We start from the raw sequence: 21,431 nt of genomic DNA on the forward strand, positions 1-21,431 counted from the left end.
TGTGTGTGCGATGACGGATTTCGGTTCTTCTGGGTTTGCGTTTTACGACCTCTCATCATGGAGAAAGTCGTTGGAGGAAACCACAACAGATACAAACTTCTGAGGGGCGGCGGCTTTGAAGCAGCAAACGTCTCGCTCCCAAGTCAAAAAAAAAAAAAAAAAAAAAAAAGTGGGAGCGGTGTGTGAGGCGAGGGAGCTGGGAAAAGGATTATATCATTATGAGAAAGGTTTTATTTTATGAGGGCGTTTCTTGGAAAAGGTCTGCCGTAGCAGAAGCTTCAGCAGGCAACCTGTTGTTCTTTCAGGCATGCTGCACACTATATTTTTCAATTTTTAAAAGACCGTGCCGGAGTTTCTGCATGTTTACAGTAATATCTACAAAAGGAATGTATTTACTTCACATTTCTGCTCATCTTTTCTCAAAGCAAGAGGTGGTATTTCAGGACTTTCCTTGCTTTGGTTTCCATTCATTCCACTCTGATATGAAAATAAACTTTCAGAGACTTCAAAATTTCCCCACACCAGTATTTCATCACCAGAATAAAGTCCTCCACATCAGTTTCCCTAAAAGCAGCAGCACCTTTGGCATTTGATGACTTGAAATTGGGGCGGAGTGATATGCTCACTCCTCCTCCGCCAGGGAAAATAGTCCCCGGGGAAACGTTCGCTGTACGCAGCCAATCATGAGCTGTGTGGTTTATGAATGGTGATGACTTTGTTCACCGCAGGAGCAGAACATATTTAAAACTTGAAGGGTTTTTATATATATATATATATATATATATATATATATATATATTGTGAAATCCTTAGCATCACTGCATGATTTATAAAGTGGCAAATTGTCATAAACAGGCCAAACATACACTGCAGTACTACAGTACATGGATTAGCACTTTAATTTTTGACGTTTTTTTGTAATCTTAATTCCTATCTTTGTACTTTTCGACATGCACAAAGTCACGGTACCTCTCCAGTTGTGGAGAAACCCTCCCAGCGGATGAAGCCCCAACATTTCTGAGGGGGTTTTTGCCGCTGGAAGTCCTTGCACTCACTCACACAGCCTGTCTTGCTTCAAAAAAAAAAAAAAAAAAAGTTAATCCAGGGATAACATGACAAGACTCAGGCGGCGGTGCGGCAGCCAACATCTTTATATGGGATTTTATTTATTTATTTAGTTATTTATTTTTTGGGTCCCAGAATCTCAATTGAAGACTTGCGGGAAGAAAGAGCCTCCACCACGGCTGTCTGTGGAAATTTGTATCAAGCACACCGTCGGCGCCGTGGCAGGAGCTGGAGCTCCTTTCTGGTTCACGCTGTACCTTTTCAGGTGGCGTCTGCTGTGTAGTCAGACGAGACAGAAAACTGAAACCACGGCTGAGAGTCTGACAGCCAGACTGAGAGCTGAAAATCTCAGAGCAGACAGAACGAAAAACAACACACCGTACTGGCTCTGCACACGCCTCAGCACAGTCCGAGATTAGATTAGATTAGATTAGATTGGTCTGGATTAGGATTAGATTATATTAGATTGGTCTGGGTTAGATTAGAGTAGATTCGATTAGATTCGATTAGGTTAGGTTAGGTTAGGTTAGGTTAGATTAGATTCGATTGGTGTGGGTTAGATTGGATTGGTCTGGGTTAGATTAGATTAGATTAGTTTAGATTAGATTGGTGTGGGTTAGATTAGATTGGTCTGGGTTAGATTAGATTAGATTGGGGTGGGTTAGATTGGTTTGGTCTGGGTTAGATTAGATTAGATTGGATTGGTCTGGATTAGATTAAATTAGATTAGATTAGATTAGATTAGATTGGTCTGGGTTAGATTAGATCAGATCAGATTAGATTGGATTGGTTTGGATTAGATTAGATTAGATTAGATTGGTCTGGGTTAGATTAGATTAGATTAGATTAGATCAGATTAGATTGGATTGGTTTGGATTAGATTAGATTAGATTAGATTAGATTAGATTAGATTAGACTGGGTTGGATTGTTTTGGGTTAGATTAGCCTTAGGTTTGAGTTAGGTTACATTATATTATATTGCATTATATCATTGTACTAGATTGGATTAGATTAGATTAGATTAGATTAGATTAGATTAGATTAGACTGTTTGGATTACATTACCGGATTCGCTTATATTAGATTTGTGTGGATGATATTAGATTGCATTATATTGTAGTAGATTAGATTTATTTGCATTAGATGGGGTTAGATTGTTTTGGGTTAGATTAGAGATTAGATTAGATTGGTTTGGGTTAGATTACATTACATTGTTGTATTATATTAGATGAAATAGATTTGGATGGTTAGATTAGATTAGATTAGATTATTTTGGGTTAGATTACATTACATCATTGTATTACGTCAGTTTGATTCATATTAGATGTGATTACTACATTAGATGAAATAGATTTGGATGATTCGATTAGATTAGATTATTGGGTTAGATTACATTACATCATTGTATTACATCAGATTAATTCATATTAGATTTGATTACTGCATTAGATTAGATAGGCTTGGATGATTAGATTAGACTTGTCTAGATTAAATTAGATTAGATGAGATGAGACTGTGCCGGATTGGATCTGAACAGATGAGATTACACCGGATTAGACCAGATTAGATTAGATGAAACTTTAACGATGCCCGCGGGGACTGTGGGCTCTTGCAGCAGGAGATAATAAAACGGGCCACATCAAAGGAGAACCGTGTGTAAATAATAGATAAAGGCCTGCGCACATAAACACACACACACACACACACACACACACACACACACACACACACACTTCAGCAAGGCGTTTTCGTGCCACACACCGGCGGGTTAAAAGACGATCTCAGGTCACCTTGCCTCTCCACAACCTCTAATTATACAACCCAACACCGTGCCTCCGTTTTGGAAACATCCTGCCGCCGAGAAGTCATCACTCACGACTCTGGCTCCTCGTTTGATGATCCCAAATTGGAGCAGACGTGTCAAGGTGGCTCGACACGCCGCCTCACTCCTCCGCCTCACTCCTCCGCCTCGCGTCGCCGCGCGATTGGAAACAATTAGGACCATTTTGAAAACCTAAGTCGCCCCCGGTGCCGCCGGAGCGTTCCTGAGGCCCGTGAACAGTTGGGAGACAAATGTGAATCTCGTCCCTCTCGTCCGCTGAAACCGCAGCAGCTGTCGGGATCCGTCTCCCGCTCGGCACACACACACACACACACACACACACACAAAGCGCTGCCTATCGGTGGGATTACGGGCTGCGATGAAAGACAAAGCGGCTGTTAAGAGGTTTAGGTGACAATGCGGGAGATTAAGCAGCGAGCTCCTTTTCCGTTGTGAGAAGCTCAGCTGCCACCTGTGGGAGAATAAATCAAATTATCGATGATGTTGTCTTATTGGATTGATTATTGGACTAGACCCCGGTTGATGTGGTTGAAACACTCTGATTTAGTGCTTTTCTGGTTTGCGGGAGTGTATTTTTTCAAGTCACGCGTCGAATTCGCTTGTCGGTCGAACCCTTGCGCACACACACAAGCTGCAGTCTGTTGTAGATAGATAGATAGATAGATAGATAGATAGATACTTTATTCATCCCGAAGGAAATTCGCAGTTTTTCAGCAGTATCCACAGATTACAGATTAAATAAATAAAAAAGTGCAGCACACTAGAGATCTAGGTACAACAGTGTGCAAAAAGCCGTGTGCATAGGTGTATAAAATGTGCATAGATGTGCATAGATGTAGGTCAATGTGCAAATTTAGAAGAAATATACAGTATACACAGATGATAAATAGCAGTAAGCAATATAAACACTATAAACACTATAAACAAGGAATATAAAAAAAATAGAAATATGAACAATTTAAACAGAAGTATGAACAATTGTATTGTTTCTGAATAGCATTTGTGTTGTCGTTTATGCAAAATGCAAAATGTTTTCAAAAGCACTCTTCTGTAAATAAGCTTTGGTTAGGCTGCACGGGATCTGATGAATTGCAACGTGCATGCAAAAATTTCACAATGCGATACCACGGACCAGAAAAATCTGTGGGGCTGTTTTCAACTCATGCGAGAAAGATGCTTTTGTCCCGATTTGACGAAATGAAGCAGGTGTCGTCTGGAGTCTCAGGCCTCGTGTTTGCAGAGCGTTTCAACGCAGAACGTCCATTCGGCCTCAGAATGCTTTGCCGGGAACCATTTCCCACCCCGCAGAGAAGAGCGTTCATAAACAGCGCTCAACAGTTCTCCCCTAGCGCTCGCCCGGGTGAAATATTTGTGTTTGAGTCGGGGAAGACGAGTGTTTGGACGGCGCTCCTCGACAGGCCGTTTACCACTTAGCGCTCCGAGCGCAGACGAGCGGCGGAGCGGCGTGTTGCCGGGACAGACAGCGATGACAGTGGCGCTAAAACAAACTTGAGTCATACCTCAGAGGCCAAGCCAAGAGCTCGGCTTCTCCTCTCTCTGCGTTAGTCACAGCGTGCAATATGTTATTTTCTCTCTTTCTTAACTTCTCAAATCCCTTCCTCCTTCTCTCTCTCTCTCCTTCTCCTGTCTTTTTTTTGTTTGTTTTAGCACATTTGGCTGTATCTCCTTGTTTTTCTGTAATCGTTTTATCGTTAACAAAGGAATGCGTTCATTTTTGACCCGGCCGGCCGGCACAGTGCTCTGCTCAACCAGTAACTGATGAGAAATGATTCAATATTATTATTCATGTGTTATTAGTGAATTTTAGTGAATACTGTTTGCTTTGGTGCCTCATGCAAAAAGTGAACTGCAGCCCCTTCGTTTAAAATCACTGACCAAATCAAAACGGCTTTGGCTGAAGTAATCGTTAAATAATCTTAAAGAGTACCTGGCGAACGCAAAATTTAAAGAAACACAAGTTCGTTTTTCCAAAAGTAACGATGGCCACATCACCAATAGAGTTAACGATATTTATTTAGATATTACTTACAAAACTATGGGCCATCTCATAAAAAATAAAAAATACTAACAATTTTTTACCATTGAAATACTAAAACTGAACATAGTGCATGCTCTTTTTCTCTTATAAAAAGCATATTTTAATACTTTTCATACTGTTCCCACTTTCAGACATTTGCTCATTTGCTTCACTGTGTGCATGCACAAATAAGTGATTTTGTGAGTGGTAGTGGTAGCCTACGATTTATTTTAAAATGTGCTTTTTTTTTAAACCAAACTTTGAGAAAAGTCTTTCATAACCCCAGCACCATCTTTACTTCTGTGTGTAAATAAAAGCCACTCACTAAAGTATAAAAATTCGATAATGATATTTTTAATCGTCCCTTACAGAGTGTTAGTGCAGGCTGGGCTAACAGGATATAGCGGTGATATAATGGCGACATGTGGATGGTTTTTCTACGTCTTTGCTCATCGCTTAACTGTAAGGTTGACCAGCGGGCCAAGCTCCCACACACTCTGCTCTCAGCCCATGCACACACACACACACACACACTGCACTGACACAGACACACACAGGCACAGGGGATGACAGAGTGTTTGTTGTGTTTCTTGCAGATTTACACCGACTGGGCGAATCACTACCTGGCCAAGTCGGGCTGTCCGCGGCTCATCAAGGACCTGAGCCAGGACGTCACCGATGGAGTCCTGCTGGCCCAGATCATCCAGATCATAGGTGGGCTGCCGACACACACACACACACACACACACACACACGCACATGCAACTGTTTGCTGATTAGTTTCTACGTCTGCCTCTCTCGCTGCGTCTCTTCGTTTTGTCTTTCTGCCGTTGACGCTCTCTCATTAATTTTGTCACACCTGTCTCTTTCTCTGCGACACGCTCTTTGTCTCGGTTTCTGTTCCCGTCACGGTCGAGGTTAGGTTAGGTTAGATTAGATTAGATTCAATTGGTGTGGGTTAGATTAGATTAGATTAGATTAGAATGGTGTGGATTAGATTAGATTGGTCTGGGTTTAGATTAGATTACATTAGATTACATTAGATTACTGTTCCGTCATGGTCGAGGTTAGGTTAGGTTAGATTAGATTAGATTAAATTGGTGTGGGTTAGATTAATTTAGATTAGATTGGTCTGGGTTAGATTAGATTGGTCTGGGTTAGATTAGATTAGATTGGTGTGGGTTAGATTAGATTGGTCTGGGTTAGATTAGATTAGATTGGTGTGGGTTAGATTAGATTGGTGTGGGTTAGATTAGATTGGTCTGGGTTATATTAGATTAGATTAGATTAGATTGGTGTGGGTTAGATTAGATTGGTCTGGGTTATATTAGATTAGATTAGATTAGATTAGATTAGACTGGTGTGGATTAGATTAGAGTAGATTAGATTAGATTAGATTAAATTAAATTGGTGTGGGTTAGATTAGATTAGATTAGATTAGATTGGTGTGGGTTAGATTAGATTGCATTAGATTGGTGTGGGTTAGATTAATTTAGATCAGATTGGTCTGGGTTAGATTAGATTGGTCTGGGTAAGATTAGATTAGATTGGTGTGGGTTAGATTAGATTGGTATGGGTTAGATTAGATTAGATTGGTGTGGGTTATATTAGATTAGATTAGATTAGATTAGATTAGATTGGTGTGGGTTAGATTAGATTGGTGTGGGTTAGATTAGATTGGCCTGGGTTATATTAGATTAGATTAGATTAGACTGGTGTGGATTAGATTAGAGTAGATTAGATTAGATTAGATTAAATTGGTGTGGGTTAGATTAGATTAGATTAGATTGGTGTGGGTTAGATTAGATTGCATTAGATTGGTGTGGGTTAGATTAGATTAGATTAGATTAGATTAGATTAGATTAGATTAGATTGGTGTGGGTTAGATTAGATTAGAATGAGTTATATTGTTTTGGGTTAGATTAGCTTTAGGTTTGAGTTAGGTTACATTATATTATATTGTATTATATCATTGTACTAGATTGGAATAGTTTAGATTAGATTAGATTAGACTGTTTGGATTAGATTACCAGATTCGCTTATATTAGATTGGTGTGGATGATATTAGATTGCATTATATTGTAGTACATGCAACTGTTTGCTGATTAGTTTCTACGTCTGCCTCTCTCGCTGCGTCTCTTCGTTTTGTCTTTCCGCCGTTGACGCTCTCTCATTAATTTTGTCACACCTGTCTCTTTCTCTGCGACACGCTCTTTGTCTCGGTTTCTGTTCCCGTCACAGTCGGAGGTAGCCCGAGTTAAATCCTGCTTCTGATGCACACACTGCTTTCCCAGTGTCTCTCTGAAGAAGTAAATTAAACTTTGAAAATAAATAAATAAATAAAAAAATAGGCTTCATTGGTATGGAATACAAACATCCAGCATAATGACAGCACCGGCAAAAGTGAAAAAGAAATGAGTTCTAAAAGCAAATAAGAGCTTCCTCAGGTTTCTGTTCTTTAATTACAACATGAAAAAAGATGCAGCTTATTTATCAGTTAATGTGGTCGTCACTTATTTCTTCAAAAGTATGTTTTCTATGATTTTGAAGTGGAAAACTCAAAACAAGAAACTCCAGGCAGAGGGCAGGGTCTGTGCAGACACACACACACACACCAACACACACACCAACACACACTGCTGGTGGCTCATCAGCGATGACTGACAGGGATTATTTTTTGTCTTAGGCGATATAATGTTTATTTTTTTCAATAAAATCCTTCTAACTGTGCCTTTAAGGCGGCTAGTAAAAGAAACAGATCTTGCGAATCCAGATCCGGCGCATTAATTCCGGTTTTCCTATCAGCATGAGCAGGTGAGCCGCATTAATGAGGCACAGATGAATAAATCCCACTCTCTATCTGTGTAATTCATTTTCTCTGGCAGACGAGCCGACCACACACTCACACACACACACGCTCACACGCTCACACACACACGCTGCTGTTTTGTAGTTGCTGTGGGTGAGTCGGAGGGAAGCTGGTGTTTGGGCCAAAACACAGAAGCTCTGCCTCTTTTTTTGGGTGAAATCTACGGCTCTGCACCCCGAGGGGCAGCCGCTGGAAACTGTTTCTGCCCCGTTAAGGCATCAGGGCCACAGAGAGTCTACCTCGCTCGACCTCGCTCTCTCTCTCTGCCTCTGCCTCGCTCTCTCACTCTGCCTCGCTCTCTCACTCTGCCTCTGCCTCGCTCTCTCACTCTGCCTCTGCCTCGCTCTCTCACTCTGCCTCGCTCTCTCACTCTGCCTCACTCTCACTGTACCTCGCTCTCTCACACTGCCTCGCTCTCTCACTCTCACTCTGCCTCTACCTCACTCTCTCACTCTACCTCGCTCTGTCACTCTGCCTCTACCTCACTCTCTCACTCTGCCTTGCTCTCTCACTCTCACTCTGCCTCTACCTCGCTCTCTCACTCTCTCACTCTGCCTCTACCTCGCTCTCTCAATCTCACTCTGCCTCACTCTGCCTCGCTCTCTCACTCTGCCTCGCTCTCTCACTCTGCCTCGCTCTCTCACTCTGCCTCACTCTCACTGTACCTCGCTCTCTCACTCTGCCTCTACCTCACTCTCTCACTCTGCCTTGCTCTCTCACTCTCATTCTGCCTCTGCCTCGCTCTCTCACTCTCACTCTGCCTCTACCTCACTCTTTCACTCTGCCTCGCTCTGTCACTCTGCCTCTACCTCACTCTCTCACTCTGCCTTGCTCTCTCACTCTCACTGTGCCTCTACCTCGCTCTCTCACTCTGCCTCTACCTCGCTCTCTCACTCTCACTCTCTCACTCTGCCTCGCTCTCTCACTCTCACTCTGCCTCTACCTCACTCTCTCACTCTGCCTCGCTCTCTCACTCTCACTCTGCCTCTACCTCACTCTCTCACTCTGCCTCGCTCTCTGCCTCTACCTCACTCTCTCACTCTGCCTCGCTCTCTCACTCTACCTCACTCTCTCACTCTCACTCTGCCTCTACCTCGCTCTCTCACTCTGCCTCGCTCTCTCACTCTACCTCACTCTCTCACTCTCACTCTGCCTCTACCTCGCTCTCTCACTCTGCCTCTACCTCGCTCTCTCACTCTCACTCTCTCACTCTACCTTGCTCTCTCACTCTCACTCACTCTCTCACTCTGCCTCTTCCTCACTCTCTCACTCTGCCTCGCTCTCTCACTCTGCCTCTACCTCACTCTCTCACTCTGCTTTGCTCTCTCACTCTGCCTCGCTCTCTCACTCTCTCACTCTGCCTCTACCTCGCTCTCTCACTCTTCCTCGCTCTCTCACTGTCTCACTCTCTCACTCTGCCTCTCTCACTCTGCCTCACTCTCTCATTCTGCCTCTCTCACTCTGCCTCACTCTCTGACTCTGCCTCTCTCACTCTGCCTCTCTCACTCTGCCTCACTCTCTGACTCTGCCTCACTCTCTCACTCTGCCTCTCTCACTCTGCCTCGCTCTCTCACTCTGCCTTTCTCACTCTGCCTCTCTGACTCTGCCTCACTCTCTGACTCTGCCTCACTCTCTCACTCTGCCTCGTTCTCTCACTCTGCCTCTCTCACTCTGCCTCGCTCTCTCAAACACACATACAGCTTTTCTTCTCATTTATTCTCTTTCTCTCCCTCACCTTTCAGTCCTCTCTTCTTTTTTTTCTCTCTCTCTCTCTCTCTCTTTTTCCTCCTCTCTCTTTTGCACTTTTGTCTTTCTCTCTGGGACTATCACACACACACACACACACACACACACACACACATACACACACACTTCCCCCTCACATACATTCTTCCTCTCCTTTTTGTGTCTGTCACTGCTCTTGTCGTTATTTCTCTCTCCTTCTCTTTATCACTCTCTCCCTCTCTCTCTCTCTCTCCTCTCACACACTCTCTCTTTTTCTCACTCACACACTTTACCTCCTTATATTCTGTCTGTCATCCTTAATCTCTCTTCCCCTCTGTCTCTCTTTCCCTCTCGCTTTTTCTGCCTCTGTCTCACTTCCTCCCGCTCTCTCTCTCTCTCTCTCTCACTCACTCTCTTGCTCATTCTGCATATTTGAATGTGTGTGTGTGTGTGTGTGTGTGTTGGATTGAAACTTTACCCTCCCTGCTCGCCCGAACAGACAATGAGGCCAAGCTGGCCTGTCAGTAATTCTCTGGCGGCAGCTGACGAATTAGGCAGCTCGCTTCCCAGACCTCTCCTCCGTCGCTCTGCACCTCAACACACACACACACCACACACACACACACACTCACACACACACACACACACACACACTCACACACACTCCCCTACGCTAACCTCAGCCGTGGTTTCCTGCAGGATTTGACCACCTGAAGTCAGGAGTCGGAGGAAGCCGGGATGTTATGGGAGATTTGTAAAAACCCGTTTCTCGCTTTTCTTTTTTTCCCGCAGCAAATGAAAAGGTGGAGGACATCAACGGCAGCCCCAGGAGCCAATCGCAGATGGTGAGTCCACTTCTGCTCTGCTTCTTGGACAATTTATGACTTCTGCTTTTTTTTTAACATAGGAAAAAACACATGTGGACAATATAGGTAGATAGACTTGATTTTTTTTTTTTTTTTGTCACTGCTCTGCTGCATTAAAGCACCACATGTTGATTCTTTCTGTGTGCTTTCCCACATTTTTTTTTTTTTTTTTTAGCATTTAGATGCAACTGACAATGAACAGAATAAGATGCACCTCTTAGATTTAATGATTTTTAAAAGCAGCTGGTAGAGAGTGTGATGCACTTACGGGACTTTTTTTTTTTTTTAAGGCTTTAGTTGATGCTGTCGTCCAAAGTGACTGACAGCCGGGATGAACCTCAGCTCCGTGACCATCACCTGCCAGCGGGTGGTCAAAAATATAGAACCTGACAGGAATATGTTTTTTTTTTTTTACCCGACAAAATAAGAACGGTGAAGTTTTCATAGAAATACGTCTGGTCTAGTTTTGTGAATACAACCTGTGGAACTTTTCTCTCATTAAAGACGTTATTTTGAGCCTTATTCACAAATTTATTTATGTTTATATATATTTTTTGGCATCACATTCATCTTTTTTTTTTTTTTTTTAGCTCTGTGTCGCCACATGCAAACAACGTTAACAAACAACTTTGATTTGCTTGCATTTGAGCCGTGTGTGGTCGGTGTACGGTGGCCAGCGGGGGCAACAATTCAAAGCAAAGTGTTTTTCACAGCTGCATTCAAACCTAGCAACCAAAGGGTTAAATTAACCCTCGCAAAGGACCAAATGCGAGTAAAGTTTGTTTTTTTGTGCATAACGCAGCACGTGTCGCCAGATTTACCTACATGTGGCGCTTGGCGAGGGTTCATTTTAGACCCCGAAGCCTTTTCTTAAATCACCGCTGACTTTCTTTACATGTTTATTATTCAGAAGAAGAGCGGCGCTCGCTGTGTGGCTCCCGAGCGGCTCTGGCAGGGTCGCTCTCCCCTGTTAACGAGACGACGGCCTGCATAACCGCTGATTGTCGTCACTGCGAGATAATTGCGCCTCACTTTAACTGGAGTTGACTAAGTGTTTACGCAGCGCCGGGCCGCCTTGGCATCTCCCCCTCCTGCCATTAAAAGTGACTAAAGCTGTTGAGCTGTCGAGCGGCTTCGGCGGGAAGTGTGTGTTTTGTCCCGACTTGGTGTGTGTGTGTGTGTGTGTGCGTGTTTGGCTGGCCAGATCTGTGTCTTCGTGATATTTTCAGCTTAAAATCAGAGTTTTCTCAGGGGTGTTCAAAGCCACGAACGTCAACAGGGGCACATCGGGGGAATTTTACACGCGGCTCCGTTCGCTGGAATGCGGCAGATTGTATTTTACAACTTGTTTCACACACTCCGTGCATTAGACGGTGGTTTTCAGCTGTTTTTCTCCACGGTGAGTCCAGCTGGAAGTGGAAACCAGACCTCTGTTCACCCCTTTAGGGAGAAAAAAAAAAAAAAAAAAAAAAACATGAGCCAACCGGGATGGAGTGAAATGTCCCTGATGTGTATTTATGTCGCTGTCAGTGTGAGCGATCGATACATCAGAGCCAATTCCAACACGTTAGATTCCTCGACGTTTTATTTTGAAGTGATTGTGATTCTGGTTGTGGTCAGAAGCAGCTGAGTCAGATTCAGACTGACACGCTGGTCACTAAGGGCGAGCTATTACAGCACCGCAAGCATGTGGCGGCCCAGGCCAGCTACGTGTGTGTGTGTGTGTGTGTGTGTGTGTGCAGTTCGCTCTTTGTCTCAGTCACTTACAAAGCCCATTGATCCGCCACCTGCTCAGACCACAGCGAGTCCTGCCAGCTTGGGAAACTCGACTTTGAGGAAGCACGGTCACTTATGGGCCTTAGTGCAAAGGGGAGGAAACATCTGACATGCCACACACACACACACACACACACACACACACATGCAGCTCTTGTAGAAGTCTTGTGTTTTCTTTGCTGTGTTTTTCAGCCTCAAGAGAGAAATTAAGATTTGTGTGATTCTGCAAAATCAACGTATGAAGGACAGGAGCTGCCACTGCACGCGCACACACACACACACACACACACACACACACACACACACACACACACACACACACAGCACTGCAATGTTGACTGCACCCTGCGCTCAATCATGACTTAAACACACCCTGGCCTAAAATATTGATCTATCAAAGATCAACTGGCGCTTCATTATATTTAGAGTTTTTTGAGCCATAGATTTGTTTATTCTTGGATTTGGAAATACAATAATGTGTGATTTACCGTGCGTCCCCTCTTGAAAAAGTCATTTCGCTCGTAAATTTATAGTGAAGGAAACAGTGAGGGAAACTTTCTCTTGGCTCTGAATTTGTCAAATGATATTGTCATGACCTCACTAGGTGTGGTGATTCTGTAAATGTGTTTTCTGTACAGTAAGTTGTGTATCAGCGTGAACTGCTGCTGCCCAGTTAGCTGCGAGGGATTTAAGGCCTTGCTCGAAGACATCCCACTAAGAGCAGCGCTGTAAAATAAGTGCAGAGTTTACTTGCAAAAAGCAGATAAATGCCTTTTCTAAGGGGAATAAAAGAACTGACTATTAATTGTAATGCTTCACATAAGATACTTTGTGAACCCAAGTTCAAATATCATTGCAAAGGCCATGTTGCCAATGCATTAGATTAGCATACCAGTGATTTTTTTTTTTTTTAAATTGGTATTAGATAGATAGATAGATAGATATACTTTATTGATCCCAACCAGGGAAATTCTGGTGTTCCAGCAGCAACAGTAGAAACATATAATAAAGTTAAATAAAATAGAATGAAGGCTAAATATTTACAATAAAGACTATAAAGACTAAAAACTAAAAATATACAATAAGGGCTAACCTAAGAAAAAGAAATATGAGATGTGAAATATACAGATGGTAATGAATATGAAATGAAATATACAGATGGAATTGAAGTATATACATGATTGTATAGATAAGGAGAGTTAGCATGAAACCACGAGAACCAAGAACCAAGTGGCAGAACCCGACACCCGACGCCCGGGACCTGGAAACGAATCCAAATGGAGATACGGTGTCTGCTTTTCCAAATGAACTCTTCAGGTATTAAAAGTTAAAGGTCATTAGATGTCATGTTCAGTGTTAAAATCTTCAAACAAGTGCAAAAACGTGTCTTTTTTTTTCCAATGCGGTTTCACTTGTTTGAGGATTTTGAATCAAGGCGGATCTGCTTTAGCCCACGAGGAGCGAGAAAGCGACGCTTGATTCAAGAAACTTCTGGAAACAGGTGGCGGCATCTCATCCCACTAGAAGAAAACGAGACCTTAACTTGACTAAATGACTTGTTAAGACGGAGATTCTGATGGAGGAGGAGATTGCTTTGCAGCCACGTCTCCCTCCTCTGCAGAGATTGTTTTTTTTTCCTGTTGGATTTGAGCTGCATCCCTTCGGCCGCTAATCCGCTTCCCCCTCGACTGGTCGGCTGCTGGTCCCGGTGCGTGGACCAGAGCCAAGTCAGCAGCTGCTGGAGGCGCAGGAGCAGAAATCACCAAAACACACTCGGCACACTGTACATAATAGACTGTGTGTGCTCGGTGACCGCCACTGTCACTGCACTGTGGATTTATTTACTATGAACTCACTTCAGCGCTCCTCCTCTCTCTCTCTCTCTCTCTCTCTCTCTTTCTCTTTCTCTCTCTCTCTCATTGATGGGAGAACTGCTTTGAATGTTTGTTTGAATTGAACCAGCCATCCAACAGGTGCAGGCTGGCTTTAATTAACCCCAAAGCCCTCGTTTTCCGTAAGCGCAAGACACCGAGCCTCACCTCTGCCCGCCCCGGAGTGCTGAGAGGGATAGCGTGGAGAAAAGAAAGAAAAAAAAACAACACACTGGAATCATGAATTAGTCATCCCGTTTCCTACATCTTTCTCCTCTAATTGCTCTAATTTCCTCTCATCGGAAACTATATTTATACAGTTGATGCCGCTTTCTGCCACTCGCGTTATTTTTGTTCAACTGCTGTGAATTTTAGACTTTTATGGAAATGGGACAGATCTCAGTGTTTTTCCGCACCATCCAGCGTTGTTCGGTTTTCCGAAGCCGAGTTTCCCGAGTCATCTGTTTGTACACGCACTTATTTAGAGAATTTATCACGTTTGCAGCATAGGCGGTTCTAGGGGGTGGCAGGGGTTGGCAGCTGCCACCCTAGAAAAATGCCTTGCCACCCTAGTTGCCACCCCAATTTCAGACAATTTATTTATCTATTTTTTAATTGTGGCTGTTCGGAAACTCGCTGTTACAAGACTCAAATGTCCGAGTGCAAGTAAATGCAGCAAAAGATGACACTCCCACTATTTAAGGGCTTGATAAATAAATAAATAAATAAATAAATATTTCTAATGCCACCTTTTGGTTTTCTTTTCAATGCTTTACTCATGTACCACAATAATAGAATGTTTTTGAGTTAAAATATCCTCATTTGGGGGTTTTCCAAGCAAATACTGATATATGTGATCGTTTGGTATTAAATCAGCATATATATTTCTGCCACCCCTTAAAGTCTCCATGCCACCCTCTTGCCACCCCATGAATATTTGTCTAGATCCGCCCCTGGTTTGCATGTATGGATTTTCAATATATCTCTGCGTCAGCCACCGTTCCTGTTCATGGTCGCACAGCCAGGCTCATCTGCAGGTTGGTTGTTGCTACCTGTTTCCTTCGGGGCTCTGTTAAAGCGTTACAGTGTGACCTAAATATTCCCGAAATGGCCTAAATGTGCCGCCCGCGAGGCCTTTAAGGTGTTGAATTCATCGCTTTGTGGCCGTTGTTGAAAGCCTCGCCTCATGTCTTTGTCCTGCGCGGATCCGGCTCCGCTGCTGCAGAGGAGAAGATTGCACGGCGGAAATCGTTCATTATATGTCGTCACACAAAACACCTTTGGTTGTTTCTTGAATTTCACATTTGTAAACAGTTTCTGCAGCGAAAAGTGCAGCGAGGCCTCTGGTAAGAGCTGACCTCCGCAGCTTGTCGTGTGGCTGTTGTGGAGTTGAGACTTATTTGACTGTTGCGTTCCCTGTGAGCTCGAATTGTAAATGCAAATGGGATTCCACACATGCGAGAGGCCCTGCCAGTCCTCGTGGTCAGGCTCGCTGGAATTGAATTGTGAACGTGCCCGTTTTCCCACCAGAGCCTGCGGCGGGCGAGCTCGGGGAAAGGCTTTTCGGTCGGATTTATTGGTGCAGGATCTAATGATTGCTGGGAATTTTGTTCCTGGAACGTCCTTGACCGCACGTCGGGGAATCGTCGGCGAACCGCTGAGCCGCCCCCGCGACGGTGACGCGAACGAGGAGCGACAGGAGTGCGGTGCAAAGGGATGTTCGACTCAGCGGGGATTTGAGTCTGGATATGTCTCTTCCCACTTTCCGCTGTTTTTCAGCTTTGTGATAAGACCGGAGTGAGCGAGGAGGACAACGCGGGACGGGGGGGGGATGTGATTCATCGGGGACACGGAGACGTGAGGTAGTTTTTGAGCAGTCGACTCGAGATGAGGAGTGACTCTGCTTTCACTTACCTCCCCCGAAAACCATTCCCCCCCCCTTCTGCTTCAATCCTTGTTATTTATTTTTTTATTATTATTTTTTTTTATCTCTCCCAGCACTTCTCCTTTACATGATCCTCCTTGGAAACTGCAAATATTGTCAGAGCGCTGTGGTCCCGACCTCGAACTCTTCCCCGGGTTGTTTATCATTTTTTGGGCGATGGAGGGATTTCAGCTCGCTTTACAGCTGCACACTCATCATAAGTCGCTCCGGATTGGACTGTCAGCTAAACGCATGTGATGTAAGAATGTAAATGAGCCCTGTGCGGGTTGAGAGACTCACACGGTGTTTGCGAAGACTTCACTTTGTGGCTCTGGGCTTTTTTTTTTTTTTTTTTTTTTTTTTTTTGCTCGCGGCTTCTCCCCGAATACATCTCACTCACCTCGCGGGCGCGTTCGGCAATCCGTCTCCCGTGTTAAACCTAACGCCCTCTGACAGTGCAGTTTCTCATAATTGTGCGGACATCCAGAGGAATTAGATATGCGCCCTGCTTTCTGAACGGCAGAGAAGATTTGATTTTTTCTTTTTTTTTTTCTCTTTTTTTTTTCCTTTGGAGCTCATTCCTCAGAAGAATCGCGCTCCAACACGAGAGCGGCAGGCGGGGGATGGCAGAAGAGGCCCATTCAGCAGAAAATAGGAAGGCCTCGCAACACTAATCCGCCTCATTATAGACAGACATCATTAGCAAACCACAGAGCGCTTCGCGGGAATACAGATGACTTTGCTGTTTTCGCAGCGCGCGCGTGCGTCTGTCTCCGTGTGTGTGTTTAGTTTCCAGCAACCTCAGCAGAGGATGTCAGGATAAACAAACACTTGTCAAAGTCTCATGTGAAGACGGAAATGCGGCAGCGACTGGAGACAGACTTTACAGGTCGCCTTTGAAAGCACCAGATCTGACATGCAGCATCTTTACACATTAAAATAAACCTCCCTTTTTCTTGCTTTTCATTTGCAGTATTGAGTTTCCATGTTTCTGATTCATAGAGGACACTAACGTACGGACACAATAGATAGTAGCTGAATGTTGTTTTGAGGTTTTGAGGTGCACTAACCCCCCTGCTGGGAGGTAAAGCGTCCCTCGAGATGAATCGCTTTAGTTCAACATCGCAGCCTCGTGAATAATTTGCGATGGCAGCGTCTTGCGAAAGACATCAAAGGGAGGCGACGTTGCGGTGAACTTTGAACGCTTTTAAAATTTTAAGAGTTTAAACGATATCAGCGTCAAGCACATGCAGCTTCACCTCGGCGTTCAACTTTGTGCTTTAACTTTTATCAGTTTTAAGTTTTCCTTTTCTGTGTCGGTATGCTTCTCAGTCTAAAACAGAAAGTGCATTTACAAACTTGGTCAAGGTCTGCATCAACATCACAGCCACTCTGCAGAAGTGTTTCATACTTCAGACGCCCTCCAGACAAAGCCAACAGATACAAACAATCTTTCATACCCTCAGCTTAACTCTAATAGGAGAAGAGTAATACTGGCTCATCCACACAACCATCTTTTGTTTTTATCACACTGCTTTTAATTGCTTTTAACTTATGTACAGCATGTTTTCAGTTGAATTTATTTATATGAACTTAAGGGTAACACTTTACAATAAGAGTACAACAATTAACGTTAGTTAATGCTGTAATAAACATTAAGTAACAGGTAATAAACATGAAGTAACAGTTAACTAACCGTTAACTAATGTGTCTAAGAATCATGTACTAATGCTGTTCATGCTAAGGTATTAATTTATGTTATTTAAGGGTTATTGTAGATATTATTAACTTTAGTAAATGCCATAATAATCATTAACTAACAGTGAATTAACCATTACGGCATTAACTAACGTTAATTGTTGTACTCTTTTTGTAAAGTGTTATCTGAACTTCTGTATTCCATGCTTTTACCTCTGTCTTTGTTGCTTTTACATGCTTTGTGAGGTTTTTTTTTTTTTTTTTTTTTTTTTACTTGACTTGATGTTTAAGTCATGAAACCTCCTAGAGATGATGAAGGTTGGTGGTCTTATGACTGAAACGCTGAAAAACATAACCTAACATGCGAAGTTTGCGAGATTATTTGTGAGATTATTATCAAGATTTTCAGATTCAGATTCAGATTCACTTTATTGTCATTTTTATGCAGGTACATAAGAACGAGATACTGTGTCACGATTCAAAAACAATTTTAAAAGAAACAGCGCAATTAAAAGTCAAATTGTCAATTTGAGATAAACAAGTCTGTGCAGCATTAAGAAAATGAATAAATATCAAATATTAATAGTTAATAGTTAATAATAGATACTAAATATTTTGTGATGGTTATTGGATGGGAGAAATACAAGTAATGCCATATCATGGCACAGTTGTCTAGAGGACATTGAGAAAATTCACTCTTGAAATCTATACTGGAAGTTCATGGAAGTGAATGTGGCAGTGCGTGTTACTCCTGATCTTATGTGGAAATAACATCAGCATCACCAGGAAAACATGACTTCACGGTGTTTTGGCATCACTAAGGTTTGGTCTGAGTAAGCTGCAGCCGAGTGCTGCTGTAATTGAGTCTGTAGTGTTTGTCAGAAGCTGCAGAAGCCCTCCAGGCTCATCTGGGGCCCATGTGTTGGCGGCCTGCAGGCCAGTCAGGCAGCAGCACGAGCCGCACACTCGTATCATCTCCGCTGGCCCGGCGCTTCATCACCAACTCGGCTCAGCGTTAATCTCAGCTTCTGATTGATCGTGATCCTAGTTTCCAGCCTCTGGCCCCGCTTCCTTTATGGCTAAAACAACCGGTGACGTTATTCCTCAGCTTTTTGATATGAGTACACCATTTGTTCTCACCTGAAAATGGGGATCAGTTCGCCTGGAAATATACTGACAAACGTTTGACAGGTACTCAGGGCTCCTAAAAGGTCCCTGATGTCAGTTTGCATGCCCAGAGATTGGCAGTCACTCATCTGAAAAGGGCAAGTGGCAGATGGCCCAGTTTGGAGTGCAGAAACATAACTGTAGGGAGCTGGGACAGCCAAGCTCATTCTCTCATCTTGTCCAAACTATCAGGGGGCGATGGATGCCCCGACCGGAGAGAAGCGGGCTCGTGACTGGAGGGTTGCTCGGTTGAATCCCTCGGATGGGCAGGGAAAATTTGGCAAAAGAACGCTTCCCCCAAGGAAGGCTTTGGGCCATGGTGAAAAAGAAAAAAATTACATTTTTTTTCCATGCAAGAGAAGAAAAAGTCACAAAGGAGTGCGACGGTGTCACAGTGTATCTGCAGACGCCGCTCTCAGACAGGGTGGAGATTAAAGGGAACTGGGACTACACCTGATCAAAACTGCGACTGGCTGGAAGAGCTCACATGGGGTAAGGGATTAAGAACTGCTCTTATCTGGCTCAACAACCTCTGTTAAGAAAGACAGCGAGCCTCCGCCGGCCGCAGTGGAGCCGCTCGGTGGCCACTGATACACGACTGTGGTTAAGGTGGGCTTATCCCAGAGGTGCATGCATGGAAATGGACGATTTGAGGAGCAGGGAATTGCATTTGCAGCAAACCTTCCATGATATAAACATCTGCTTATCTACTGTTAGAAGACAATATAATAAGACAATAACACCAGGTTTCTAGGTGCTAAATGAATGATTCTTTTTTTTTCTGGGGTTAAAAATCAAAAGTAGATGTCCGTCAATGGGATGTTTTGTGGTACTGTACCTCAGTTGTGGTACTGCCTCTAGGTAACTGTATTGATTTGCCAGCTTTGATTGATAGATTGATTGATGATAATAAACAAAGGCTCTCTCTGACTGTTGCCAGGGTGTAGCTACAGTATGCAAATTGTCACAAGGTTGTTTATAGATGGTTGCTATGTGGTTGCTAGGGTAAATGTGGATGTTTGCCGGGGATTACCGAGTGGTTGCTAGGGCGTCTGGTTGCTAGGTGATTCCAGGTGCTGTGGGATTGGAGGAACAGAAGAGACAGGGTTCCTGCAGGTCTTTACTGGAAAGTCATGCAATTTTGAAAAGTCAGGGAATTTACTAAATTCTTTGGGCAAGTCATGGAATATTACAGATTTTTTTTTCAGCCACAGTAAAAAAAAAAAAAAAAAAAAATAGGACCTAGTTGTTCACCAAATGTAATATTTTGCATTGTGTTGATGTTATGTTCATGTTCTCCACAGAATAAAACAGAAAAATAAACTTTAATGAGACGTCTGAATCAGAAGTGGATTTAAAGTCCACCTCCAGTCATTTATTAAACCCATAAAAATAATCTCTGTTCATCAATATTACATATATAGAAGTTATTTTTTCACTCTTTCCATGAAAAAAAAACAAACAAAAAAAAAACATTTGTGGCTTAAATGTAACTCTAAAGCTTGTTCTTATTAAAAGTGTACAGAAACCTCCACCTTCAGCAGAGGATTGTGAAAACACCTCTCAACCTTTGCACAGATACAGTCAAGGTCAGACATTTAACGAGACATAAACACAACAAAATCACATTTTCGAGTGCAGAGGGACTAACATTTTGGTCAAGGATGGAAAAAAACGTTATGCTACATTTATGTGGGTCATGGAAATTCAACACGTTAGTCATGGAAACCCATGGAAAAGTCTGGGAATTTTACACCTCATGCTGAGCGGGAAGCCTGCGTGGAGCAGAGACGTGGCCGTGTTGAAAATCGAGCACCGAGGAGTCGTGGGGTGCAGTCTGCGCCTTAAACTCCTCAGCAGCTGTTGCCCTAAAACTCGTCGCTGCCTTCCTGCTGTGCGAACATCGCCTCCCGCTCTCTCCTGCTGCTGCAAATCCTCTTTGGATCCGCGCCTCCTCCATTGTTCATCTGCGAAGGGCCCGGGTCTTTACAAGAGACGCTCTCTCTGGCGCGCAGGCCGACCCTCTCACACGTCAGCCGGTTTAGCGGCGCAAACAGGGCACCTGTGGGCTCGTTACAGGCTCACTTGTAGCTCAATTGGAAGCTTTTAATTAGTCATTATGGCTGAACGACATCAGCAGATGTTCTGTTAAGGGAGTAAAGAGGCGGCTTGTTAAAAAAAGGGCGCAGTGAAGGACTGCTAACCTTTGATCCGGCTCTGCTCGTTGGCCTGCGTCGCGCCAGCTGCAGCTCCTCTCCGCTCGCTCTCTCATCCACTGTGAATGTGGTAATTCGGGAGTAATAAAGTATAAATCAATCAGTCAAGTCCTGTTCACTCATTCTCTCTCTGTCTGGCTGTGTTAGGCTCAGCTCTCTGTCCTGGTTTCATTTAAAGGGAAAGAGAAAAGCCCGGGAATCAAACACAACTCCATCCTTCCATTCTTTTTCTCTCCCAGCCCGTTCCTCCCGTTCTGATGTGGCTCTGCTGCAACCCAAAGACCGTCGTCTCTGGCAGCTCATTTACACTTGAGCGACTTTTCCGACTTGCGCTCTTGGCTCCGCACTGCAAAAACTCAAAATCTTACCAAGAT

The 21,431-nt window shown here is 43.6% G+C and overlaps 1 protein-coding gene across 4 annotated transcripts in view; it reads left to right on the forward strand.

The window, feature by feature from the left end:
* The window catches only part of nav3 (neuron navigator 3), a 490,514-nt gene that overhangs the window by 262,836 nt on the left and 206,247 nt on the right, over positions 1 to 21,431 (forward strand). For all 4 annotated transcript variants that reach the window (XM_030045462.1, XM_030045459.1, XM_030045460.1 and 1 more), the window contains exons 2-3: positions 5,542 to 5,659; positions 10,332 to 10,384. In XM_030045462.1, coding sequence (XP_029901322.1) covers positions 5,542 to 5,659; positions 10,332 to 10,384 — 171 coding nt within the window. The remainder of the gene's footprint in view (positions 1 to 5,541; positions 5,660 to 10,331; positions 10,385 to 21,431) is intronic.

This window comes from Myripristis murdjan, chromosome 23, assembly GCF_902150065.1.
Source record: "Myripristis murdjan chromosome 23, fMyrMur1.1, whole genome shotgun sequence".
NCBI classification, from domain to species: Eukaryota; Metazoa; Chordata; class Actinopteri; order Holocentriformes; family Holocentridae; genus Myripristis; species Myripristis murdjan.